This window comes from Pangasianodon hypophthalmus, chromosome 1 (genome assembly GCF_027358585.1).
Source record: "Pangasianodon hypophthalmus isolate fPanHyp1 chromosome 1, fPanHyp1.pri, whole genome shotgun sequence".
NCBI lineage: Eukaryota > Metazoa > Chordata > Actinopteri > Siluriformes > Pangasiidae > Pangasianodon > Pangasianodon hypophthalmus.
In genome coordinates, this window is record NC_069710.1 from 8,736,367 (window position 1) to 8,759,542 (window position 23,176).

Consider the following 23,176-nt stretch of genomic DNA (forward strand, 5'->3'; position numbering starts at 1 on the left):
CAACTCTTCATTCTGTGCTCTGATTGGCTAGCACTGCAGAAGCGGCATAGTTAAGTTATATGATTGGATATTAAACTGTCAGAGTTCAGGAGGTAGCAAATGCTAGCATAGAGGGAGGGATTTGTCTAAATACGGGTAGGTACGGAAGTAATGCGAGGAGACATCGTTCATATGCCCACTTCCGGGTATCAAGTTCACGCCCCTTAGTGAAGCAAACAGTGATTGGTGTCATGACAGAGGAAGTGGGCGTGGCCTGTGGCACGGAGCTGCATAGACACCCGTCTTGAGATTCAGTAGTGGAACATACTGTACAGGGAACGTGCAGGGAGGTTTCAGCATGTATTGTCACGTAACTCGGCCTGATTCAGTCGTTATGGAGGTGGAGATTGATCCCAAAGCAAATGGAGAGGACTGTCTCAATAAAGTAAGAAGCTAAGACCACTGATCATTATTTATATACACCTCATTCTGCAGCTTGAAGAACTAATACATGAGTTTTATTAGTTAGGAACATGTTCAGCACTCAGCTGTTAGTTTCAGTAGCAGAAGGTTGAATATAGGCGAATATAGATGAATATACATGGCAGCTCAACCTATGTATGTGTGTGTGTGTATATATATATATATATATATATATATATATAATATGTGTGTGTGTGTGTGTGTGTTTGTATACATACATATAACTGACATGAAATAAGTACACAGTTAGAGACTTACTGTCCATCTTTTTCTATGCACAGTTTGTGTTAATCGTCCTTTTGACTGTTTGACTGTTTGACTGTTTCTCTTCCTATGAAGTGAGGTGTTTAAAACCCCAGGAACATGCTGCACCTAAAGTCACGACCATTTCATTTCAGATTACAGCTGGGCTATAGTACACATCGAACACATGATATAACCTAATGTTATGTTTCAGGTGTGTGAGAGACTAGGAATCATTGAGGTGGACTATTTTGGACTGCAGTTCACTGGAAGTAAGGGGGAGAGCCTTTGGTTAAATCTAAGAAACCGAATCTCTCAGCAAGTGGACAACATATCCCTGTGCAGACTGAAGCTGCGTGTGAAGTTCTTTGTAGAGCCACACCTCATACTGCAAGAGCAGACGAGGTGAATCTGAATCTCAGTTCACCCACCTGTAGGATCAGACTGTTTGTTTTATGCATAAATACACTGTTTTTTGACACATTCTTTACCTGCATGTCAGTTAAATCCACTTGCTCTCAAAATGAGATTTGTACTAGCAGCAGGTTTGGTAAGGTAAGTGAAGGTATTGACTGGAAGTTTTATTATTGTCATGACCCTGATGAAGTAGACTTTACTGGGAACACTTCTTTGTGATAATGGGAATAATGTGAATGTGCATGGTGCAGTTTTAACTTACAGTCTCAGTGTCTAGATAGTTAAAGTTTTAATGACCTGTGTCATGGTGAGCGACCCCACACACTGTGACCCTCTCACTAACCAAGTGTAACCCCTAAAGTTCCCTCATGTGAAACATCTCTATTTTCCTTCCTATTTTGGTTTGGAAATGCGACGAGTAATTTCATTTGTTCGATTATGTAATTATTTCATGGCAGAATAACTTACTGATTTGTTCAGGCACTGTTTATGACTTAACTATGTCACTGAATGACTTAAAAGGAGGGCTTGGGATTCTGTAGAACTGTTTAAACACTTGAGATTACCCATCATATTTCATTTAACATGTTTATTTTATTCACTAAGAACTTGTGCAACCTAGTTTTAAAATTTTAAACAATATTTATTATGTTTAGTATTTGGTGAGGGAAAAATAATTATTAAATGACAGATAATTGCAGTGTATTATTAGCAATTTCTCAAGATTAGATGACCACTTTCAAAATGTGAGGCAGTGTACATATTCACTTTATTATAACATCATTCTCAATTCTGTATTATTTTTTAATTGTTTATTGTATGACAGCCACATACAGCAAAATTGATTTTATAATACTGAGAGCATTTTATCTAACCATTTGAGCAAATACATGTGTTAAATTATGTTGTGCAAATAAATATTTTGATTTCTAATGAGCACCACTATATGAGAGTGTACTACAGAAATAAGTGGGAAAGCATTTTGCTTTTAAATACGGGTAGAAGAGGACAAGGTTGGAATGCTGTTTTCTTTGCTTAAATTTACTGTACTTTCTAATCTGACTTGGTATGGAATACCTATTTTTGTTTTGCTAGTAGAATCAATGCTAATGCATTCCGCATTTTACACCGTTTGTTTGTTTACACTTGTTGTTTAATTCTAACTTTATAACCTACTATATGTATGCACTATTTCCACAAAGGCATTTGTTCCTGATGCATGTGAAGGAGGACCTTGTGCGAGGAAGCCTGAGGTTGGACCCGGAGCAGGTGGTGGAATTTTGTGCCCTTTTGTCCCAGGCAGAATTTGGCGATTACAATCGGAACACAGCCAAGTATTTCTATACACAGATCTGTGGACAGGAATCAGACCCGAGCACCACGAACAGGTAAAGCTCAGGTCGAACCAACACACCATTAATTACTGTATACACTCGCACAACATGGAAGATTGACCATTACTTCGTTCAGTTAGATCAGTTTTCAGGTTAAATGACAGTTATATATAGGGCCGGAAAAGAAATGAAAAAAAAAAAAGATAGCAAAAGAACACTATTGCATCTCAGTGCTTTGAGACTGTATACTACTTCTTTGTTTTATTATATTTATTTCCATTAAAATAATCTACTAGTGGGAAGATGGATGGCAGTGTCTCACAGCTCAGGGTCCCCAGTTCAGTTTCCTGCTACAAAGCATTCAGAATGACTGGACTAACAAACCTCACAGGCATTTAGCTCATTCCAAATAAATTCACACGCAAAGTATAAAAAAAAGGCCTGTTTTTTTTTTTTCTTTTGCGAATGCTCAAATGTGTTCTAATCTATAACATTCTGCTTTGGCAGCATCATTGCGAGGCACAAAGAGCTCCGTGGCACAAGTCAGGCTTCGGCGGAGTACCAAGCCCTGCAGTTAGTGTCATCTCTGGAGAACTACGGCATGGAGTGGCACTGGGCACGGGATGATGAGGGGTATAAAGTGGGCATTGGGGTGGGACGTGAGGGGCTGTTCATCTGCAAACAGGACTTCACACCTGTTAACAGGTAAAGCTGGAGGGAAACGGATCAACAGGGTAATACTCAGGATTTAACATCAAATATGTGTCTGTACCGGATATATTAAATAGATAGCTTTTAATTCCTTGCAGATTTATATATTCAGCCATTCAGATGGCCACACAGTCTGGGAAGCATGTGTATGTGACCATCTCCAAGGACAGTGGAGAAAACCTTATACTCCTGTTTAAATTCATCAGCACTAATGCTGCTAGTGGACTTTACCGGGCCATTACTGAGATCCACGCCTTCTACAGGTGACAAGGCTTTTCATTTCTAATGCTGAGATGAGTGTTTTCTACTGTGGAAAACCCTGTGCTTTTTTCCCTGTAAAATTAAAATATCAGTAATATGGGGTCTACCTTACTTTGTTCCTTATCCTGCAGGGAAATTGACAGTTATGCTCAATTTTACATTCAAGTTGTACCAAATTATAATGTAAATGCAGGTATTTTGATAGCTAGGACTTTTTTTCAATTGTAAAACCCAATTATACTATAGCTTTTCAGTATAGCTGCTTAAGACTTTTTTGCATTTTTTGGGATGACATTATTTGATGCCAGTTCAACTATGTTTTAGAAATACTTAGAACATAATACAGAAGAAAATCTTAGCTTTCAGAATTAGTAGTTTTTAGTTAGTAGTTTTTCAGCAGGTTCTCAAAACTTTGCAGCCAGAGAGCCTTGCATGTTGCATGTCGCATTTATTTCTTTAAATGTGTTTGTCCCATTAGGACTTTTCCTGAACCAGTTAGATCATGTTCAAATATATTTGAAAGAATTAAAAAAAATGTTGTTTGATCGTGTAATGTCAATAAAAATGAAGCCAAAAGTTTATCAGAACACTGATAGATGATTTGTCACTGCTGTGTTTGTTCTTGAAAGCTCTTATATCATATATTAAAGTATGTGCTGCTTCATGATATCTATAGCGGTGAAATGTTAGTGGTATAACAGTTTCTGCAAAAAAACCTTCACATAGAGCCTTGTGTCATTAACATGCTGTTGTTGGATGCATGCAGTCACATTTATTTGACACCTTCAGGTGCGACACAGTGACCAGCACCGTGATGATGCAGTACAGTCGTGATTTTAAGGCTCACCTGGCATCCCTCTTCCTCAATGAAAGCGTTGATGTGGGGAAGAAGTATATCTTTGATGTCCAGCGCACATCCAAGGAGGCGTATGACCGAGCTCGACGCACCCTGTTCAAGTCCTCCGCTCTTTCTCCAGTCAGGCAGATGTCTACAGAGGAAGAGGAAGGCTCTTGTGAGGGCTGCAGGGAGACTTATGCGCTACGGGTCAAACTCCAGAGACTACAGGAGGCTCTGACTTGTGCGCTGTGCTGTGACAGGGAGATCAATACAGCCTTCCGCCCTTGTGGTCACATGGTCTGCTGTCAACGCTGTGCTGACCAGCTTCAGGTGAATGAAACTAATGAATGTTATGCATAGTCTAATTCAGAACCCTTTTATGTGATACTCCAGCACTTCTAGCATGCTGTGCACATTTATAATCACTTGCTAACTTCTGAACTTCAATAAAATCACTAATTTAATTAAAAACGAAGCTGGCTACTTAGCTGTATTTATGCTTTGTTTATTTAACTATGCTGATAACCATAGCTGCTTTTAACAGTATATTAACAAATGTTTCCTGTATATATATATATATATATATATATATATATATATATATATATATATATATATATATATATATATATATATATATATATATTTGTGTGTGTGTGTATATGTATGAAATATTGTTTAATAGCACAGGTCTAAATTGGGTCCAAAAATCTGGGCCAAAAAATAGAAATTAGCTTTTTATATATAAAAAAAAAACCTGATCTGGCATAAACTAAGAAATAAAACAAATAACATAAAATATAAAACTATTACACATGCTCTACATATTAACCAAGATGTCATGTTTTTAGGTGCTGCATCAAACCTAGAGAGAACAAAATAGATTTTTTTAAATCAAAATTCTTAGCGTTTTACTCAGCATTGTCACGTAATGAACCAGACTCAAACCTGAGCGGTGCAGTGGTGAACTGATCTGCTGTAAGTTTTATCAGTCAGTAAAGTAAATAGATGCTCAGTGTCACATAGAGCTCACAGGCATCCAGTGAGCAGTGAAGTCACCTACTTAGTACACACACACACTATAGGGTTTGCTTAACCGCTGGTTACCTTTTACATGCTCTGAATGTGAAGGATCAGGTAGTACTGAGGCACAGATTATTGGTGACTGAAGGTTAATGGCCTCCTACTGCATGACCATCAGCTCATTTAATCTACTGTAATGGGTCAAGGTTGACAACTAGTCAGGAGAAATCAGGGTTATTCAAGCATTCTACGGTTTTAAGGTACTGAGCCTTAAAGCTTTGACAATCAATCAATAGCGCAATATTATTATCATGTAGATTTTAAACTGCCATTCCATTAGGGAAGCAACTTTCATATAGACCTACACTATATGACCAAAAGTTTGTGGACACCTGCTCATCACACCCATGTGGTTCTTCCCCAAACTGTTGCCACAAAATTGGAAGCACACAGTTGTATACTATGTCTTTGTATGCTGTAGCATTACAATTTACCTTCACTAGAACTAAGAGGCCCAAACATGTTCCAGCATGGCAATGTTCCTGTGCAAAGCAAGGTCCATGAAGACATGGTTTACCAAGAGCACTGACCTCAGCCCCACTGAATACTTTTGGGATGAACTAGAATGTAGACCCACAGACTCGCGCCAGTGCACCTTTTGGCCATATAGTGTACTTTTTACTTTTGTCCTTCTATTCAATAACCAATCATTACCTTGTTTTCAGCATGTTGTTAATAATGTTTATGATGTTGTCTCCCCTCAGTGCTGTCCAGTGTGTCGTTCGGAGATTGACTGTGTTCAGCATGTCTACTTGTCTACTTGTGCCAGTCTGCTGAACCATGTGGACAGGTGAGCAGTGGACACAGAGATATGCCAGAGGGTTAGAGAAGCAATGGCAAGACCAGTACACTCATCGATCAAGCATTCTTCGTCTCAGCCAGTGCAGACTGTTAAGCCTGAAACACATGTTAGTGATCTGTGGAGACATGTTGCTGCTCATATCTGTGATATGAGAAATTAAACACCATCTCACTGTCATTTCTTGATGTTACATACAACGTAATGCTATTATTTTTTCCTCAAAGTGAGAAAAAATAATACATTTTTTACAAATAATACAATAATATATTTTTGTATCTATTTGTTTCATCTTAAAGTCTTAATTAATGAAATACTGACTTACCTGATTAATGCAGCAGATTATAATGCATTTTTATTACATTTTTTAAACAAAAAACTTTATGATAAACACTCCATGGTCAGCATTCTTTATGCATTTTTAATTATTCTTATAGAATTTTTGAAATAAAATCACGTATATAAAAAGCTTATGTATTTTTAATGGCTTAGAATTTTACAAATTTTACAGTCTTCAGTGTTCAGAGAAGTCCTTGTATTTGCTGCAATCATAAAAGATTTTAAGTCCCTAATATATTGACAAATATTGTCCCACAGGGTGTCATTCAGTGAGGCAGCGAATATTCAATTCAATTCAATTCAATTTTATTTTTATTCGTATAGTGTTTTAAACAGTGGTCATTGTCAAAAAGCAACTTTACAGAAATATACAAATTCAGGATATGGATTTTAAATTTATAGATGTCTCCCTAATGAGCAAGCCGGTGGCAAGGAAAAACTGCCTGTTTTATATATCTGCTTTTCTTTGAATTTAGCTCACTACTGTGTTTATCATCATGTTATGCGTTGTAGTAACCCTCACTGTGTTGTGCATTTACGAAGAGTTTTATTTTTGGTGACTGACTTTAGGTATTTTTGTACATGCCATTTTACTTGTATAGGGCTTATCCCTTTATTTTCAAATTCTACTGGACACTGCTATCAAATTCTGTTTATGCTGTAGAAGTGTGGGGCAAATAGTTTTTCCTACAGAATATCCCCCTTTCATTTATTCTTTTCAATGCTTCAGTCATTGTTTTCAGTTCTTACCTTCTCTAAACATTGGGATTTATGCCAAATACCCTTATGTGTAGCATATTTACTTTTAACAATTTCTTTATTATTTGACAAGTTGATCCTCAGAAGTGTTAACTGATGATTATACAGTGCTGCTCTACAAAGCTTTATATTTCACTGACACTGATTTAGAAGATTTCTAAAGAATCTCCCCAATTTTCATTCAATACTTTTTGTTTCTTGTTTGGATCAATACTTTTTGTTTCCTGTTTGGATCAATTCCAGAATCTAATCTTATCTATTTATCTGCTGGTTACAATGATAATTCCATATCAATCCTACAAACATTCAGCCACTTGTTCTTGAGACATCACACTAACGAGAATCTTGGATGTATGCCCGTACACACCGATGGATGGACACACGGATGGATGGACACACGGATGGATGGATGGATTGATGGCAAAAATTGTAGACAGCAATGAAAATGGGTCTTGAGTTCTTCTTTGTATAACGAACAGGAAGGAAGTTATTGAAGAAAAACTATTTCAGACATTTAACCTTGCTGTGACCTTGACCCTGTTTGGGGTCCATTTCCAAAATAATCGGTTCATTTGCTGGTTACAATAATAATTCCATATAAATCTTACTAACATTCAACCACTCCTTGAGGTATCGTGACAACGAGAATCTCAGAGAGATGAACAACCCAATAATATTATGTCTCCCCCATTCAGTGGCAGAGGCATAAAAACAAAGTAATCAGACATAAACTGTATATAGAACTGTATATAGAGTATTACATCTCAGTTTAAGGGATGATCACATGAAATATACAGTATGTGGGAAATAGAATTTGCACGGAGAATGAAAGATCAAATCCAGGACCCTGGACCTGTGAGGCAGTAACATTGCCTACTTTTCCAGTTCTTCCTGCTTCTTCACACAGTGTTCTCGAGTGAATGATGTTCATTCTGTTTCTAAACAGAATTTCTAAAATTGCCTTTCTAAAATTGCCTAGGCCTTCTGCAAAGATCATGCAGAAAAAAAAGTTGCCAGGTGAACAACCACAGCAGCAAAAACGGCTGTAAGCTATGAATATAAATACAGACATTGTTTTTGCAGTCATATTAATATTATCTATTATATTTTCTCTGTGTACTGATCGGTCTACGTCATTATCCTCACCTATGGCCATGAGCTGTGGGTAGTGACGGAAAGAATAAGTTCATGACTACAGGTGGAGAAATGAGGCTCCTCCTCAGGTCTACTCTCTGTGACAGGGTGAGCAGCTCAGCAATTCAGAGTAGAGCCGCTGCTCCTCCAAATTGAGAGGAGCCCGTTTGGGCAACTTACAAAGATGCCCCCTGGTAGGATCCTGCTAGAGCAATATCAGGCATGTCCCAGTAGACAGAGACCCCAGGGCAGACCCAGGACGTGCTGAAGAGATTATATCTCACAGTTGATCTGGGAACGTCTGGGGATCCCCCAGCAAGAGCTAGAAACTGTGGCCAGGTATAGAGAAGTCTGGACTGTCCTTCTCAGCCTGCTGTCACCACAACCCCCACCAGGAAAAGTGGAAAGAAAATGAATGAATGAATTAATTAATTAATATTATATTTTCCTTATTACATATTAAATTAAATGCAAAATTAAACCAACAATTAGCTGTTGATTTAGGTAATCAGTGTGTTGGTGTCTTTCAGTTGAGTCAGAATCTTTAAATTCTGATCTTTAAATGCAAATTTTTCCTTTTTCACTTTTGGAGGACTTTAAATTGTTAGAATTTATGATTGAGAATGAGACTGGTTGAACATGTAATATTTGATGCTCCTGTGGAAAATAAAGTAAGATAGCACACAGTGTTCTCCATGCAGAAAGCATATGCTGTACAAATCATCATGCTTTAGAGTGCTCACAAACCTTGCTCAAAGGTCACTGCACTCTTCCAGCTTTACATTTTATCCCTCAACCATAGCTGGTGTGAATCAGATCTACACTCACAAAGTACTCGGGTCAGCTGCTCGTTCATACAGTGTGTGTATAAATGGATGATATAAGTCTTATCTTAGACAGCTTCTGTTAGAAGGTCAATGTCTCAGTAGGGCTTTTTCTTGCACTCAAATTGTGTCACTAAAAAGCAAAGGTCATTGTCTTACACTGCAGGTGGGTAAAGTACGTGTGTTTAACTTCTCAGTATAACTTCGTCTATATCGGGTCATGCCTCGTAGTAGTATGTGTAGGTGCAGAGGCGTGAACTGGTGAAAGTACTGGGGTAAATATACTGAATCACTTTGGAATTGATAATATCAGAGGATATCATCACTTCCAATGATAAGTGGATCATAGATTGACTCATTTTATTGCTTCTGCATACCATTTGTTCAGAATTCACTTGTAGATGGACCTCTGAGGCTTGAGCTGAAGGTTCTGCCCTCCTGTGGTGGAACACGTGTTTGGACACTGCACTGCTTATAGTATGTAGCTATGCTTGTGTTAATATGCCTGGTTATTTGGGTATAGAGCATACTGTTTTTTTTCTGTGGGCAAACATGACACAATTCATCACATGATTACTGAGCTGTGTTAGATATAGAAAAAACATGAAAGTCTCAAGCATGTCAAGAGAACAGTGTCATTTAATGTTAATACGTTAATACATCAATACTAAAACAAGTTCCAAAATATTTGCCTAATAGGTGTTCAATACAATGCACCCATGTTTCACTGAAATTAGAGTGAAATTAGTGCATTTACACATTTTGTTAATTAGAGAACTTTATGGTTTTAGCACGTTAGAAGGAAATTGCTTCATTTTAAATGTTTGTTACTACAGAATTTGTTGTATCAGTATTAAAATGGCAGATGTGCCCCCTTGTGGCTTAAAAGTTTACATAGACTGTTTCTGTTATTTCTGTTCAAAAAGTTTAAAAGGTTATTTGCAATTAATGTCTACATGCAGAATTCCAAGTAAAAAAAAAAAGCCAAATAAAACTTGCACAGAATTTTATTGGAGTATACAGGGACATTAAATGTGTACTGTACAACAAGTAATTTCTAAATCAGACATATAAAAAAATGAGTCCCACATTTCTTTATATTTCCTTTAAATCAAATAATAGTCTATTTATTAAAAAAAAAAAAAAAGTCTCAAGCACCACCAAACCAAAGGGAGCACTGAATCCACTGAACAGTCTTGGATGCATCATTTACAGCGATACACCACAACAACATCTGAGGTTTAATTCTGTCTTATTTGCTTTTTGTTGGTTACAAAATAAATAGGTCAGAAGAATGAGAAAAAAACTTTTACACAGCTACACTAGCCACACAAATAGTAATAGTTTACTACATTGCTTTTATTTTCGAAAAGAAAAATTCTTTTTTTTTATGTTTTGAGGTTTTACATGGTGAACTGAAGGATCTACCCTCAGCACTTTCTTAAACTGCTGTATTCAAAATCCAGAAAAATCAATGGTTTGGTAAGAAAATGAATAAATATAGATACTATAAAGATATAACAGTTGCCCAAAGGATGTTTTGTCCAGCAGGAGGCGATAGTGAGTAAGTCTGAGTGAACCAGTGAGAGCTCTGGTGAAGGCAGGAAGAGTGCCACGGCCTGGTGATGACTTGTACAGCTGTCTGACTCCAGTAGTCTAATGGACAGCTTTCTGTTTTCTGCCCTTAGTGTGACATGGTGCTATTGCTTGAGGCTTTTCCCGGTCATTGCAAGCATTAGAAACTAAAACCAAGAGAAATGTCTTCATGCATCCAATCATGAAAACACGACAAAAGTGTTTATACATTTTCCACACCTATTATGTATACCACACAGAGTCCTTCTGAATTTGTAATGTGAACACCAGTTCCTGTCAGAAAGGCAAAAGTGGACATTGCAATGTCTGTATGATGTGTATTATTGGATGGTAATGGAAATATGGCAATAAATCATTGGACCAGTCTCTTCACCTGAGCATGATGTATGTGGATTTGTGGTGAAAAGTCAACTGTCTTGCTTAGAATTCAGTACTTTAGCATCCTTTTTCAAGGTTTTTGTCCAGATGAATTCTTTGTGATTATATGTCTGTTGAACCAATGGCATAATCTCAACATGAAATCAGTATGTGGTATCAGTACGTGGTAAGTTGGTATGTAAAATCACTGCTGAAATGCTTTTGGCATTGCAAAATGATTAATGGACACTGCTTCATTGTCAAGGCTTTTCATGCAAGCTCTACAAGGAATTACACACAAATATTATACAGAAATATATCCTTAAAATGATTACAAAAAAAAAAGAAATAAATAAAATAAAACAAGTTCCACGTTAGTATTAAAGTTGCATGCCCTGTGGGTGTGCACTGAATTGCTGTTGGACAGGTTGAAATGTGAAATATTACAAGCATTTACAGTAGTACACTGAGACCAGGATATGTTTTGTTGAACTACTCAGGATAATAGATACAGTCCACACAAGTAACATCAAATAAAATATTTAGGCCATACATCTAATAAAAGAGAAAAAACATATAAGAGACTAGAGACAGACTTCGATGTAGCTGGCTTCTATTCTAATGTCATAGCACCAATCCTTTAACTGCAATAACAAAGAAAACTGAAATTCCGTTCCATTGTTTAGGAATGTGTTTAATGCTAGTTTCATACTTATAAGACACTTAAACAACGCATGACCATAAAGTAACCATCTCTCCCATATACAATTTTTCTATGTGCTAATCTTTTGCTCTCTCTCTCTCTCTCTCTCTCTCTCTGTCTCTCTCTCACACACACATACACACACACAAAATCATACACACACACACACACACACACACACACAGATTTTAGAAAGTGCGTAGACTCTACCCGAAATGTGCAATCATGCATTGCTTCCCCAACTAATATTTAAGGTTGCTTTCTCTCATTATAACCTACACACATAGTATCACACTCACTTTTACCTCCACATATAAACACATGTAGATGACATTTTGGTTTACTCACACACTCTTACAGAGGGATTTGCAAACCATAATTAGTGATAAGTCCACCAACTAACTTATTCAAAGAAAATAAAGACAAATCACAGAGATAATGCAAAGACATACATTCTGTAAACCTACTTTAATATTTCTACTTGTGCAAATAGCAAAAAATTGAATTACTGGTATACAAAGTATAGCTTTGTCATCATAGTAGGGCTCTCTTGTATTAAACAGCCAGTAAAACCGTGTGTGTTGTACATTGTGCCTTTGCGGCAGACAACACACCTAGCTAAGTCTTAACAGAGTATTTAGTTACTAAAAATAAAATATGAGATTCTCAAACATGAAACATTTTGGCAACTGTGTGGTTGGCCCACTACACAGCACACTATATAAGAAAAACACATGAGTTTTATTATTTCACCTAAATTACACACATTACACATTTGTTCAAGCTGATGACTTCTCAGTGACCTGCTCTCTGAACTGTTAGACTGACTCGTACACTTCTTGTAGGTGATTATGGGCCACTTAAATCATTTAAAGAGCCCCAAACAGCACAATAGCCAGAAACACTTTACTATAAGGTCCACAAATAAGCAGGTAATATATGTACTAATGCTTTCATAACGATGAATTAATACTGTATGATCTGCCATTAATAATCATAATTGTTCAGTATTAACATCTTGTTAACTTATTTTAATTAAAACCATGACTTACAGCATTAATAAAGATAACTTACATTATTAATGGTCTTTGTGTACACAGTGTGGGTTAACCAAAACTTCAGATTATTGAAGCAACTTTTTGCAATTATCAGAATCAAGCCACTTTACCGGCATAATGTTATAAAAATGTGTGACGATCTCATAGGACTTTGATCCACTCAAGCACTGTAGCATTACACACTTTTGTTTCAAACCACAGTTGAAAATATGTTACCAATACGGATGAGGGTTTGTAAAATGAAAACCCTGGTTTTGCACATGAAACAGGAAGATTTTTTTCTAGAGGAAACTGGACACTTGTTAAGTGCTGGAACACCTGCATTGAACAAAAGGGAGATTATTTAGAAAATGATACATGCCTGAGACACCTATTTGCAATTAACAACGCAAAAAAAAAAAAAGGTTTACTTTAGAATTATGGGTGCTGGTAAACAATAGTGGGTCTAAACCTTACCTTATAGCCAATAATTTGGGTTAACCTACACTGTTCCAAACACACCCTTCAATATGTAAATAATTATTAATAATGCATGATAATAATTAACAGAATGAGTTGACAAGATATTAATACTTAACTATTACCATTTTTAATGGTTGTTCATATATGAACGGTTCATATATGAGGCTGGCATAATGTATAAACTTCATACATGTGCTAATGATTAGTGCATTAACTAATGAATGTATTAATTAATCATAATGAAATACACATATCAGTATGTGCTTATTTGTGGACCTTATAATAAGGTGTTACCCAAAAGCCTCTAGAGAGAGTCACTACCCCTATGGAAATGGAATATACTGTTATATGTTATCAATATATTCCTAAACAGAATATATTGTACATTGTATATACACAATATATTACACATTTGTATGTAATTTTATACACAGAAATCCAGTTGCTTAAATTACAACACAAGAATTTTAATAACACAATGCTTTTACAGACTCCAACTGGATTTCAAATGGATTTAAAAAAATGCATCAATGTGATGGTTGTAATTTGTTTTAAATGCAGTTAAAACACACAGGACAGCTAACATCATTCTAAAATTGACATTGTGCAAATGGCAGTTGCTTAGGCAACAAAGCAGAGGTGAGGGTTTTAATCATCCATTGCCTTCAGTAAAGTGCTAATATTCAAAGGCTGAGTGAGAATTCACCTGCACATATCCACTGTGAACATGAACATGAACATGGATTTTGGACATGGTTTTAAAGATCCCAGATCCTGAACAGAACCTGAAACAGCCTTGTGTCATGTTTGAGGTATGTGAATAATCATAATATTGCATATCTATACGTTTTGACTAATTAAATTCTGGTGTCTTTAATTAAAATATTGGTAAAAAATATGTATAATCCTCAACATTCAGTGATATAGTCCAGTTTTGTCCCAATAATTGGACCATGTTTGGTTAACAAAATTCATTCATCTGAAACGTAATATCTTAAAATCACACATAGGACTCCTAATTAATCCTTCTCTATCAGTAACAGACAGAATGGTCATTGTTAATTGACAATGTTATCTCACTTTTTATGGTAGTTTTTCATTCTAATTATATAGCAATATTTATCATAACTGACATAGATTATCTTCATAAAGTATAGTGGATCTTAACAATGTACCTTTAAATAATATTTATGGGGAAAATTTGTCACAGCAAGTCAAACTATTGACCAATCTCTCCACCCTACTGGTCTATATGTGTCTGACTCACTGATTATGACTGAAATACAATTATGCTACAATTTACATGAACGTAGACAAAGTGCCAAAAACAGATAATGGCAGGATTAACTACAAAAATAAGTACCCCCGCATATTTATATGGATGCCCCAGGACAAATTCCAGAAATTATTTGTTTGTTTTATTACAAAAACGTATCCTGTAAATACTGTCAGACAATAGTTGCTCCTGTTACAGTAACTAAAATAAGCCATGAGAAGATAACCATAATAATCCTGTTATTCTTGTACTGCTGCAACTCGTTTGCCCAGTGAAGAACACACATGGTTTTGGAACAGTTGACAGCCAAGTAACCACAAGTTACCGAATAAACCACAATGATCCTTGGTTTAGAAGATTATTTGCCTAGAAAATCAAAGATGTCCTCCTTTTTTGTTGGCTCACAAGGTACCTCAGGTGCCCATACTGGACCTTCCCTCAATGCTGACCTTTAGCTCCTGTGAAAGGAAGGAAAGTTTAGGCAGAGTTTCAGGGTGGTCATTTGCCTGTGACCTCCCTATCTCTCCTCTCTCTGGGGCAGACCACCTCCTCTTGCGACTCCCTGCACCATGAGCTTTCCCCTCTCCAGTCTTTGAGGTGATCACACCATTACCAGAATTAGGACTCTTTAGCCCATGACCTTCAAACTTTTGTTCCCCTTCTAATCCAAAAATGTTTGCATCTTTGTGATCCTCCCTCTGAGCCTGTGGCTCTCCAGTCAGTGCACTGGTCTTGGCTGCTTTATGATGAGTGTTATTATGGTTCTTCACAGGACCAAAGCTTTGGTCTTTTCTTAATGCACCATTCCTCAAGCTCTTTAGGGTGAGGGAGATGCAGACATCACCAACAGAAAGTTTGGCACATGACAGAGCCAGCAACTGGGTAGTGCGGTCTGGACAGCAGGATGACCATCCCTGCCCAAACACGAAGAAAGGATACTCTACCAGCACCTCGACACATACCTACAGAGAAGAGAAACATGAGCAGGACCTACAATAAATACATGTTCAATACTCTTAAGTCAGATATAAATACTCTTAAGAACAAATGTATTATTGCCCAAAATAACAATCATTGTTTATGTCAGGAAAATAATTAGTTCATTATAACTATATTATTATAATTACACAGTGTAAGTAGTTCAGTGATAGTTTTATTGAGAATAGCTATTTAATACATATAATGAATTATTTGTTTGTAGAAATGATATATGTTGAATTCAGTCTGGTAACTACATGTCAAGTACATCAAAGTTTCAGTACAATGTCAGTTCATTGGCACAAATATAACAACTGGCACAACTACATATCAATGCAGTGAAAAAGTGAGGAAGGGTCAAATTTGCAACAAAATGTTTGCATGCTTTAGACCCAGAAAAGTAGCCTACAAAATTATAGGAAATGATGGCTATGAAAAAAAAAACCAAAAATAATATAAAATTCACCTGTGCTTTGTGTTCCCCAACTGAGAACTGTATGATAACTGCATCAGGTGTTCTGCTGGAGTCTATCCGTTCAACTGTGCTTGAGTCAATTTTTAGTTCTCTGCTCACTTCTGCACTCTGTAGGAAGTCCTCTGTCCTTAGGTCCTCCACCCTCTTAAGCTCTCCATCTGCCAGCTGGATGATGGAGCCCTTCATGAAGTATGGAGGCAGGGCTGATGATGGAGATAGGGGTGCATTCTGTGGGCTTGTGGGTGTTGCTGAAAGCACAGGAAGTTGCACCTGTGTGGAACACTGTACACCAGTTGCAGCATTATGTTCCTCAGGCCCTGTGACCTCTTTGCCATTAGGGAGGATGGAGGTTGTAATAGTAGGCGTGGCTGCAGTGATGTAGGCCTGAGGCAGACCTGTGGCTACTGTCGGTACATTGGCAGAAGAAATGGTGGGGATGGAGCAGCGAGTAACCTCTGACTCAGTAGATGATGTGTTGATGTTGCCAGCACTCACGGGAATAAGGAGGGAAGGACTGCCTGAGATCACTAGATGTTGTGGGAGGTTGCTATGGTAACTGGCCACAGCTTGCTGGGGCGCCCCAGATGTACTAGTAATGTATCCAATAATAGGCAGCTGTGTGCTTGAGAAAAGGTTTGCAGAAAGCTCTTGGGTAGGGGCAGATGGAGATGTATGCAGGACAGTGTGAGGGGAGACAGTTGGAGCAAGAGATGCTGCCATGCTGTCTGACGATGGGACAGAAAGGGAAGAAACTCTAGTGACTGGCTTCCCCACAGATAGTCTTGTTCTCTCAACTCGAGCCAGAGATGTGTGCTCTTTATCCTGGGTGCTCTGAAGCTCAGTGCTATTATTGGCCATCAGGTGGTTGCTTGAAACTAGCATGACTGATGTCTGAAGACCTGCACTGTCATGAGCAGCATAGTCAGCAGGGAGCAAGACCTGAGTTTGGGCCGGGAGACCCAGGTTCTGAAGCTGCCTTTGCCCATCATCACTTTCTGGTTTGTTAGACATTCCCTTCACAATGCTGGTGGTGTGTTTGACCACTGTGACCTCTCCCAGAGCACCATTCTGCAGATCTCTGCTTTGGGAGTCAGGTTGTTTTGTGATGAGGCCATCAGCATAATGCACAAGCACCTGAGAGGGAGCAAGAGTCAGGCCATGAGGGGCAAGAACAGTTGAATGAGTGTGAAGTTGAAGGGGTACTTGTGAAGTTGGGGAAATCACTGGCAAGCCAACTGGGGTGCCCTCTACCTGCATGCACTGGCTGGTAGTGTGAGCTACATTAGGTAAGGATGAAATCACATGCTGCTTCTGTGGGTTTCCATTAGAAGCTTGTGGGATGACAGCTGTGGTAGCATAAACCTCCTGGGTGGGTCTGCGTGGCTGGGTTGGACTTGCTGCAGCAGGTACTATCTGGGAGGAGATATAACTGGTGTAGGGTCCAATGATTTGTAAATTAGGTGGCAGCTGGGTGGACTGGATGGGTCCTGCTGCTTGAGGAAGGTTGGTGGAGAGGACAGCCGGGTTCGCTGTTATTGTGGTTGTTCCAGAGAGACTTCCTGCAGGTGTGGAGCTTGTAAATGATGACAAAGAGCTGGAGGCAGAGGTGGAAAGTGGGTACTCTGTCACTATAGTCAGGGCTTTGGTTGATGGTGTTGGGCAGCTAGCTTCAGTACTGTTGCTCTGTGAAGGAACTAGGTTAGGAACAGTGGCCATGCTGGCCATGCTGGCTACACTAGCAAGCCATGCCAGGTTCTCACCACTTTGGCTCTCATTTACAGTTGATGCTACCAGCACCTGCCGCTCCTCAAATGCCAGGATCTCTCTCTTCTTTGGAGGCAGGCACTCATTACTACGCTCCTGGTTGGACTTCATGATCTTTCACGCTTTGACTCTTATGTGCTATTACACTGGATGGGTTTGGGCTTGTTTTTAGTTGGTCTTCAGTTTCAAGAAGTCCATTACTCTAAAAAAAATGTTCGTTTTATATTTTGTGTTATAATCAGGTTAGCCACAGGAGCTTGTTGCTGTTACTGAAGTCTTCACTTGGAATCATCTGGAATTGTCCCCCTTACTGCTGCAACTTGATCAGAAACAAAATCACAAAATCATAAATGCTCACTTTGAACCTGACAGCCTACTTCCCCTTCAGCCTTCACTGGAAAAAAAGTAAAACTAAACATAGTGTTTCTCATTGTACATTAGAAAGATATAAACATAGCAGGAGCCAAGAACTGCTGAAATCCTTCTTTACACACAGCCAGAGCACTTTGTGGTCTAAACACTAATCATTTTTGAAAACTGTGCATATATTTTAATGATGAACATACACAACACACACACAGCAAGCATATAATTGCATGAGCACTGTTGCAAAGAAGTATATGTACTATGTGTGAATGTTTGACACATTACTATGTAAGCCTACAGTATGCCATATGGTCATTTTATGGCAGTTTTCAACACCCTTGAACCAACTCTCTTTTATAAAATCCAATTAACTTTTTGTCTTTTCATGAAGTTAAGAAAACTTCCATTACTACCAAATATATCCCTTATATATTTCTATATTATTTTGTATCAGTTGTACTTTTACATTTCTATCCCAATGTTGTGTCTTTCCCAGATGTTAACTGCATTGATTTAAACCGTATCTTGCTCACTCATTTCTGCTCTCTCTCTCTCTCTCTCTCTCACTCACACAAACACACACACACACACCCACACACACATGTACTTTCACACATATAAATACACACAATTAGGCTGGTCACCACGACGGAGAGATTCGCACTGCAGTATCACTCCAGCTCTGACTACATCAGACATCGCACACTGCTGCCCTGTTGCAGATAGCTTGCCTGGGCCCCCAACGTAACTCCTTCACACCCCTCTATCCTCCACACACACACACACACACACACGCACGCTTTAAACATCACACAGATGAACACATAGTGACAAGCCAAAGGCCAAAGCACAGTTTTAACTATGTAAATTCATATGCAAATGACTTATTCCGCAATTTCACCATAACACATGATAAAGTACCTTATTCTGTGTTGGTGGCATTTATCTGATTTTTGCATACTGCATACATCTTATATATATTGAATGTCAAGATCTAACAATGTTACACTCACGGGGACCTAAAACATGATGTCATCCCGAAATGAGCAGACAAAGTGGAATCAAGTACTACACTTCAGTATGACCTCGACCACATTCGAACCAAACACTGCAAAAAAAACCTGTTCATAATAGTCATGGAAAATTGGAAGTGTTTGTTGCTTTTTGCCAGACAATGCCCTTAAGCAACAATTCTCTGCACGTTTCCACCCTTTCATAAAGGTACCTGCCCCTTTAAGAGGCGGGCTGGGGAGTCCTAAGCTAGACATGAATCCAAACAGTGCTGTTGCTGCTTTACAATGACTACAGACTGCTGTTCTGAACATATTCTCTCTCTCTCCCTCTCTCTCTCTCTATATATATATATCGCTCACTCTCTCAGTGAGGAAAGTATGCACAAAATGCTAATGCACACATTCAGCAAAATGTACGCAAATATAAAATGTGAAAATGTATCTAATCTTTCCTTAGAGAATTCCTGCATGGACTACGCCAGCACTCGAGTAAAACTAGACAGCATTATAGGGTGTCATGATGAAGATTCCTTTGTCAGGAGCCTTACCTCTGGATAGTGGAGAAAACAGCTCCCTCACTCTGACTCTCTCTTGTGCCGTGCACAGTGTAGTATGTGAGTGCAAAGCACCCTATTCCTCACTATCCATCCTTTGTCCGGGTTTAACACAGATACAAAGTCAGATCCACAATCCTCTCTTCATATATTTACCTCCATATCCTATGTTTGTCCCTTGCTCTCCTGTCCTCTCCTCTTGCCTCCTCTTCTCCTCTCCTCCCTTCTGCAGTGGCCCTAGAGGAGTAAGCATAAAGGAAGTCCCCTTGTCTGGGCTGTCTCACATGAAGCCCTTGCGTACAAGAGGTACGGTGTATGTTATGCAAGGCAAACACACTGCCTCACTCCCAATCTCTCTCTCTCTCTCACTCTACACACACACACACATGCTCAGTGCTCTACTGAATGCAGCTCCTCCTCCCCCAGTCAGCCTCAGCAGCCTCATCAGGTATTCATTCAAAAAACACACTCCACTTGGCACAACGCCCAAGCTACACTCACAGGGAGGGAGGGAGGGAAAGAGGGAAAGACAGAAGGGGAGAGGGAGAATTACGCAGGGAAGGAGGAGGCAAAAGCAAGAAGCCTAGTACTCACAGAAGGATGAGCAAAAATACATGCTCTCTGTAAAGGATTACACACGTATGCACACAAACGTACACACACTCAACATACTGAGCTACTGCAGTTTTTCCTTTGCGTTTGTGGCCTAATTAAGTTTTCCTCAGTGTGAAAAGAATTTCCTATCTCCCAAAGTACAGTCAGGTTTGATGTTACTACATAAATCAACCCTGAAATGAATTCTATTTGCATGCCGCTGTGCTCTGAGGACTGTCCTGGTTTAACCTCTTATGCACCTGCTATTAGGGAGCTACCATGTCACCACACTAGGCCCTTCCACCTGGCATCACATGTAGTCATCATATTTTTATCCAGACACACACATACACACACAAAGCTGAGAAGAACCAACCAATGGAGGTTTTCATAAAGATTAAATACTCGCATACAAAGATTACAAAGATTTTGACAAACACTAACAGGAGTATAATAATGGTGAACAATATCTGTAGAACAATTCTGTCTCTAAAATATAACACATTTAACACTTTTAAAACACAACACAACATAACTGAGCTGGCGCTAATTTGGTGGTTGGTGGTGTTGGTGCTGTGTTGGGCAGTTTAGATTTATTTAGATAGACATTGTTTAATCAATGCCAGCAAGCTGAGATAGTTGTGGTGGCTCAGTGGTTAAGGCTTTAACTTACAGATAAGAAGGCTGTGTGCTCAAGTCCCAGCAGTGCTAAACTTCTACAGTTGGTTCCTTGAGCAAGACTCTTCAGCTCAGTTGTGTCCTGCACCAATTGTAAGTTGTTCACTTTAAAAGTGTCAGGCAAACATAGTGGATTATGTGTTTTAAGTTTACTTCACTGTAAATATGTTTACATTTGTAATTTTTTGGATCACTTTATTGACAGCCTTGTTTCTAGAAAATTACTGTAAAATTTATAGTCCACCTTTTTATAGTGTATATACTAGACTCTATGTAATCTCACTGTAAAAGCTAAATAACTGCTTCTAACTACATTCATAGGGGCACCAAAAGAACCACCAGGGTCAATGTGTGATAAACTGAACTCAGACAGAGTGAGTGTGTGACAATCTGTGCTTTCAGCTTCAAGGGCTCAGTGCCTAAAGCCTACAAAGCCATGCTGACTGACAACCTTTGATAGCTCCACTCCTCTTAATAGAAGAAGGGGTTTTGGCAGGGTTGCTACGTTACTCTGTTTGGAGAGGATATTGTACCCAAGCAGTCACTGGGGTGGGGGAGAAGTGAATTTCTCTCTCTCTCTCTCTCTCTCTCTCTCTCTCTCTCTGTGTGTGTGTGTGTGAGACCCTGCTTTCACAAAACAGTGCTTCATTAAACTAGAGACTCTTTCACTAGTGCATTCTCATGTTTATATTTTAGAGAAATATAAATGTAAAAATGCAGTTTGCAGATTAACCAATCAAATAGCATTTAAATAGCCAAAGCACTCTAGAAGATAATATGCATCACTGACCTTTGCATGGCTGTTAACATGGGGTTAAAAGTCAAATGAAACCATATGAGTTAAGCATGGTGCACACATGGTCTGCTATTTACAGTTATTAAAAACATAAATCATTAATGAGAGCCTGTATTCAGTGTTTGCACCCACAGGCAATGACAAGCAAATACATAACTGGCAAAGAGTAAACAAGAAGCACAAAACCACCAGTTACCAAGGGCACATCACTGTAGTACAATATTAGATCCTGCTTAAATATACAAATATAACTGTACACACAAAGCACCATGCATGTACTCACTGTGATGCGACCAGATGTGGTGCTTTCCAGTAGAAAATAGCATATCCTCACATGGTTCTTCCTCTGCACCTGTTACTCACACTACACTGCCAAAAGTGTCTCAAATAGTGCCTCACATTATTCATGTAAAAACCCTGAGACATGCCCCAACATGTTCAGACATGTAGAAAGAAGGCCTGAGAAGGCTTGGGCCTCAGCAGCACAGGTGTGGACAGAACACAAGCGTAAAGAATGTGAAAGGAGGGAAAAGATTTGATTGGATACTTTTATGCAAACAAAGATTATAATTACAATGTCCTTAATGTAACACAGTCAACTTTCAAAGAATGTTACACTCAGTGTTCATTAAATTTGAAATATTGAGTCATTTAATAAAACCAATTGATCATGTGTGAAACAAACTATCTGTAAATAAAAAAGTTCTTTATCTTGATGAAGGGTTAAGAAGCTAAACAAACTTTGTAGAGGTAGCACATTACTTCAGAACATTTTACTATATGTTTTACTTCCTAAGTTTGGCAAGTCCTTCTTTTCAAAATTTTCTACATATGGGTGAGAAAGGTGTTCACAAGTGTATAATAATTTACTAGAAAATGGTATATAAAATTTGAACTGTAGTTACTAAAGTTAGGGAGAGGGTGTCTTAATCAACCCCATACTCTTACCTTCCAACTTGACCAGAAAACTCTAGTTTTTGGAGACTAAATACCTAATATGAGATGAACTGCTTTGCTGAAAAGGAGAAAAATAACCTGAATAAAACTTAGGAATGTAAGAAAAAGTCTTTTTCCTTGAGACCTGTTTAGTTATTTATTGCTGTTTTTATTTTCTCCTAGCTCTCAGCACTCCAATAAAGAATAAAGAATGGGCCAATAAAGAAAACATTTCAGTTTAATCTGCTAGCCACCAGCATGTCTTTCTAAGATCCTCACAAGAAATCGTTATACTGTTACTTGCTGGTTAGAGTGCCCTATCAGCACTGCTTTAAAACTGGGCAAAAAATATATATTGCAGGCCAG

The 23,176-nt window shown here is 38.4% G+C and overlaps 2 protein-coding genes across 5 annotated transcripts; one reads left to right on the forward strand and one right to left on the reverse strand.

The window, feature by feature from the left end:
- The first annotated feature begins 272 nt into the window (after positions 1 to 272).
- Positions 273 to 6,328, forward strand: mylipb (myosin regulatory light chain interacting protein b). Its single transcript, XM_026913736.3, has 7 exons — positions 273 to 424; positions 920 to 1,110; positions 2,325 to 2,510; positions 2,964 to 3,161; positions 3,266 to 3,430; positions 4,218 to 4,596; positions 6,054 to 6,328. Exons 1-7 carry the CDS (start codon positions 338 to 340, stop codon positions 6,141 to 6,143), a joined length of 1,296 nt encoding a protein of 431 aa, XP_026769537.1. The 5' UTR covers positions 273 to 337; the 3' UTR covers positions 6,144 to 6,328.
- A 3,867-nt stretch (positions 6,329 to 10,195) lies between these two features.
- Positions 10,196 to 22,263, reverse strand: atxn1b (ataxin 1b). Of its 4 annotated transcripts, XM_034307198.2 has the most exons (4): positions 22,158 to 22,263; positions 19,963 to 20,043; positions 16,101 to 18,192; positions 10,196 to 15,618 (listed from the first exon to the last, which is right to left on the reverse strand). In XM_034307198.2, exons 3-4 carry the CDS (start codon positions 17,982 to 17,984, stop codon positions 15,070 to 15,072), a joined length of 2,433 nt encoding a protein of 810 aa, XP_034163089.1. In that variant the 5' UTR covers positions 17,985 to 18,192; positions 19,963 to 20,043; positions 22,158 to 22,263; the 3' UTR covers positions 10,196 to 15,069. The 4 variants fall into 4 exon arrangements, with proteins under 4 accessions (XP_034163089.1, XP_034163096.1, XP_053092513.1 ...); XM_034307205.2 differs by lacking the exon at positions 19,963 to 20,043 and having other exon boundaries at positions 22,158 to 22,259; XM_053236538.1 differs by lacking the exon at positions 22,158 to 22,263 and having other exon boundaries at positions 19,963 to 20,297.
- Between the last annotated feature and the right edge of the window lie 913 nt (positions 22,264 to 23,176).

Bases quoted from the DNA above. Each gene is read 5' to 3' on its own strand.
- mylipb (XM_026913736.3), top strand. From the start codon at position 338: ATGTATTGTCACGTAACTCGGCCTGATTCAGTCGTTATGGAGGTGGAG. The intron at 425-919 runs GTAAGAAGCTAA...GTTATGTTTCAG, and splicing joins GAGAGGACTGTCTCAATAAA to GTGTGTGAGAGACTAGGAAT. The intron at 3,162-3,265 runs GTAAAGCTGGAG...AATTCCTTGCAG, and splicing joins GACTTCACACCTGTTAACAG to ATTTATATATTCAGCCATTC.
- atxn1b (XM_034307198.2), bottom strand. From the start codon at position 17,984: ATGAAGTCCAACCAGGAGCGTAGTAATGAGTGCCTGCCTCCAAAGAAG. The intron at 15,619-16,100 runs GTGAATTTTATA...TCTTCTCTGTAG, and splicing joins TTGGGGAACACAAAGCACAG to GTATGTGTCGAGGTGCTGGT.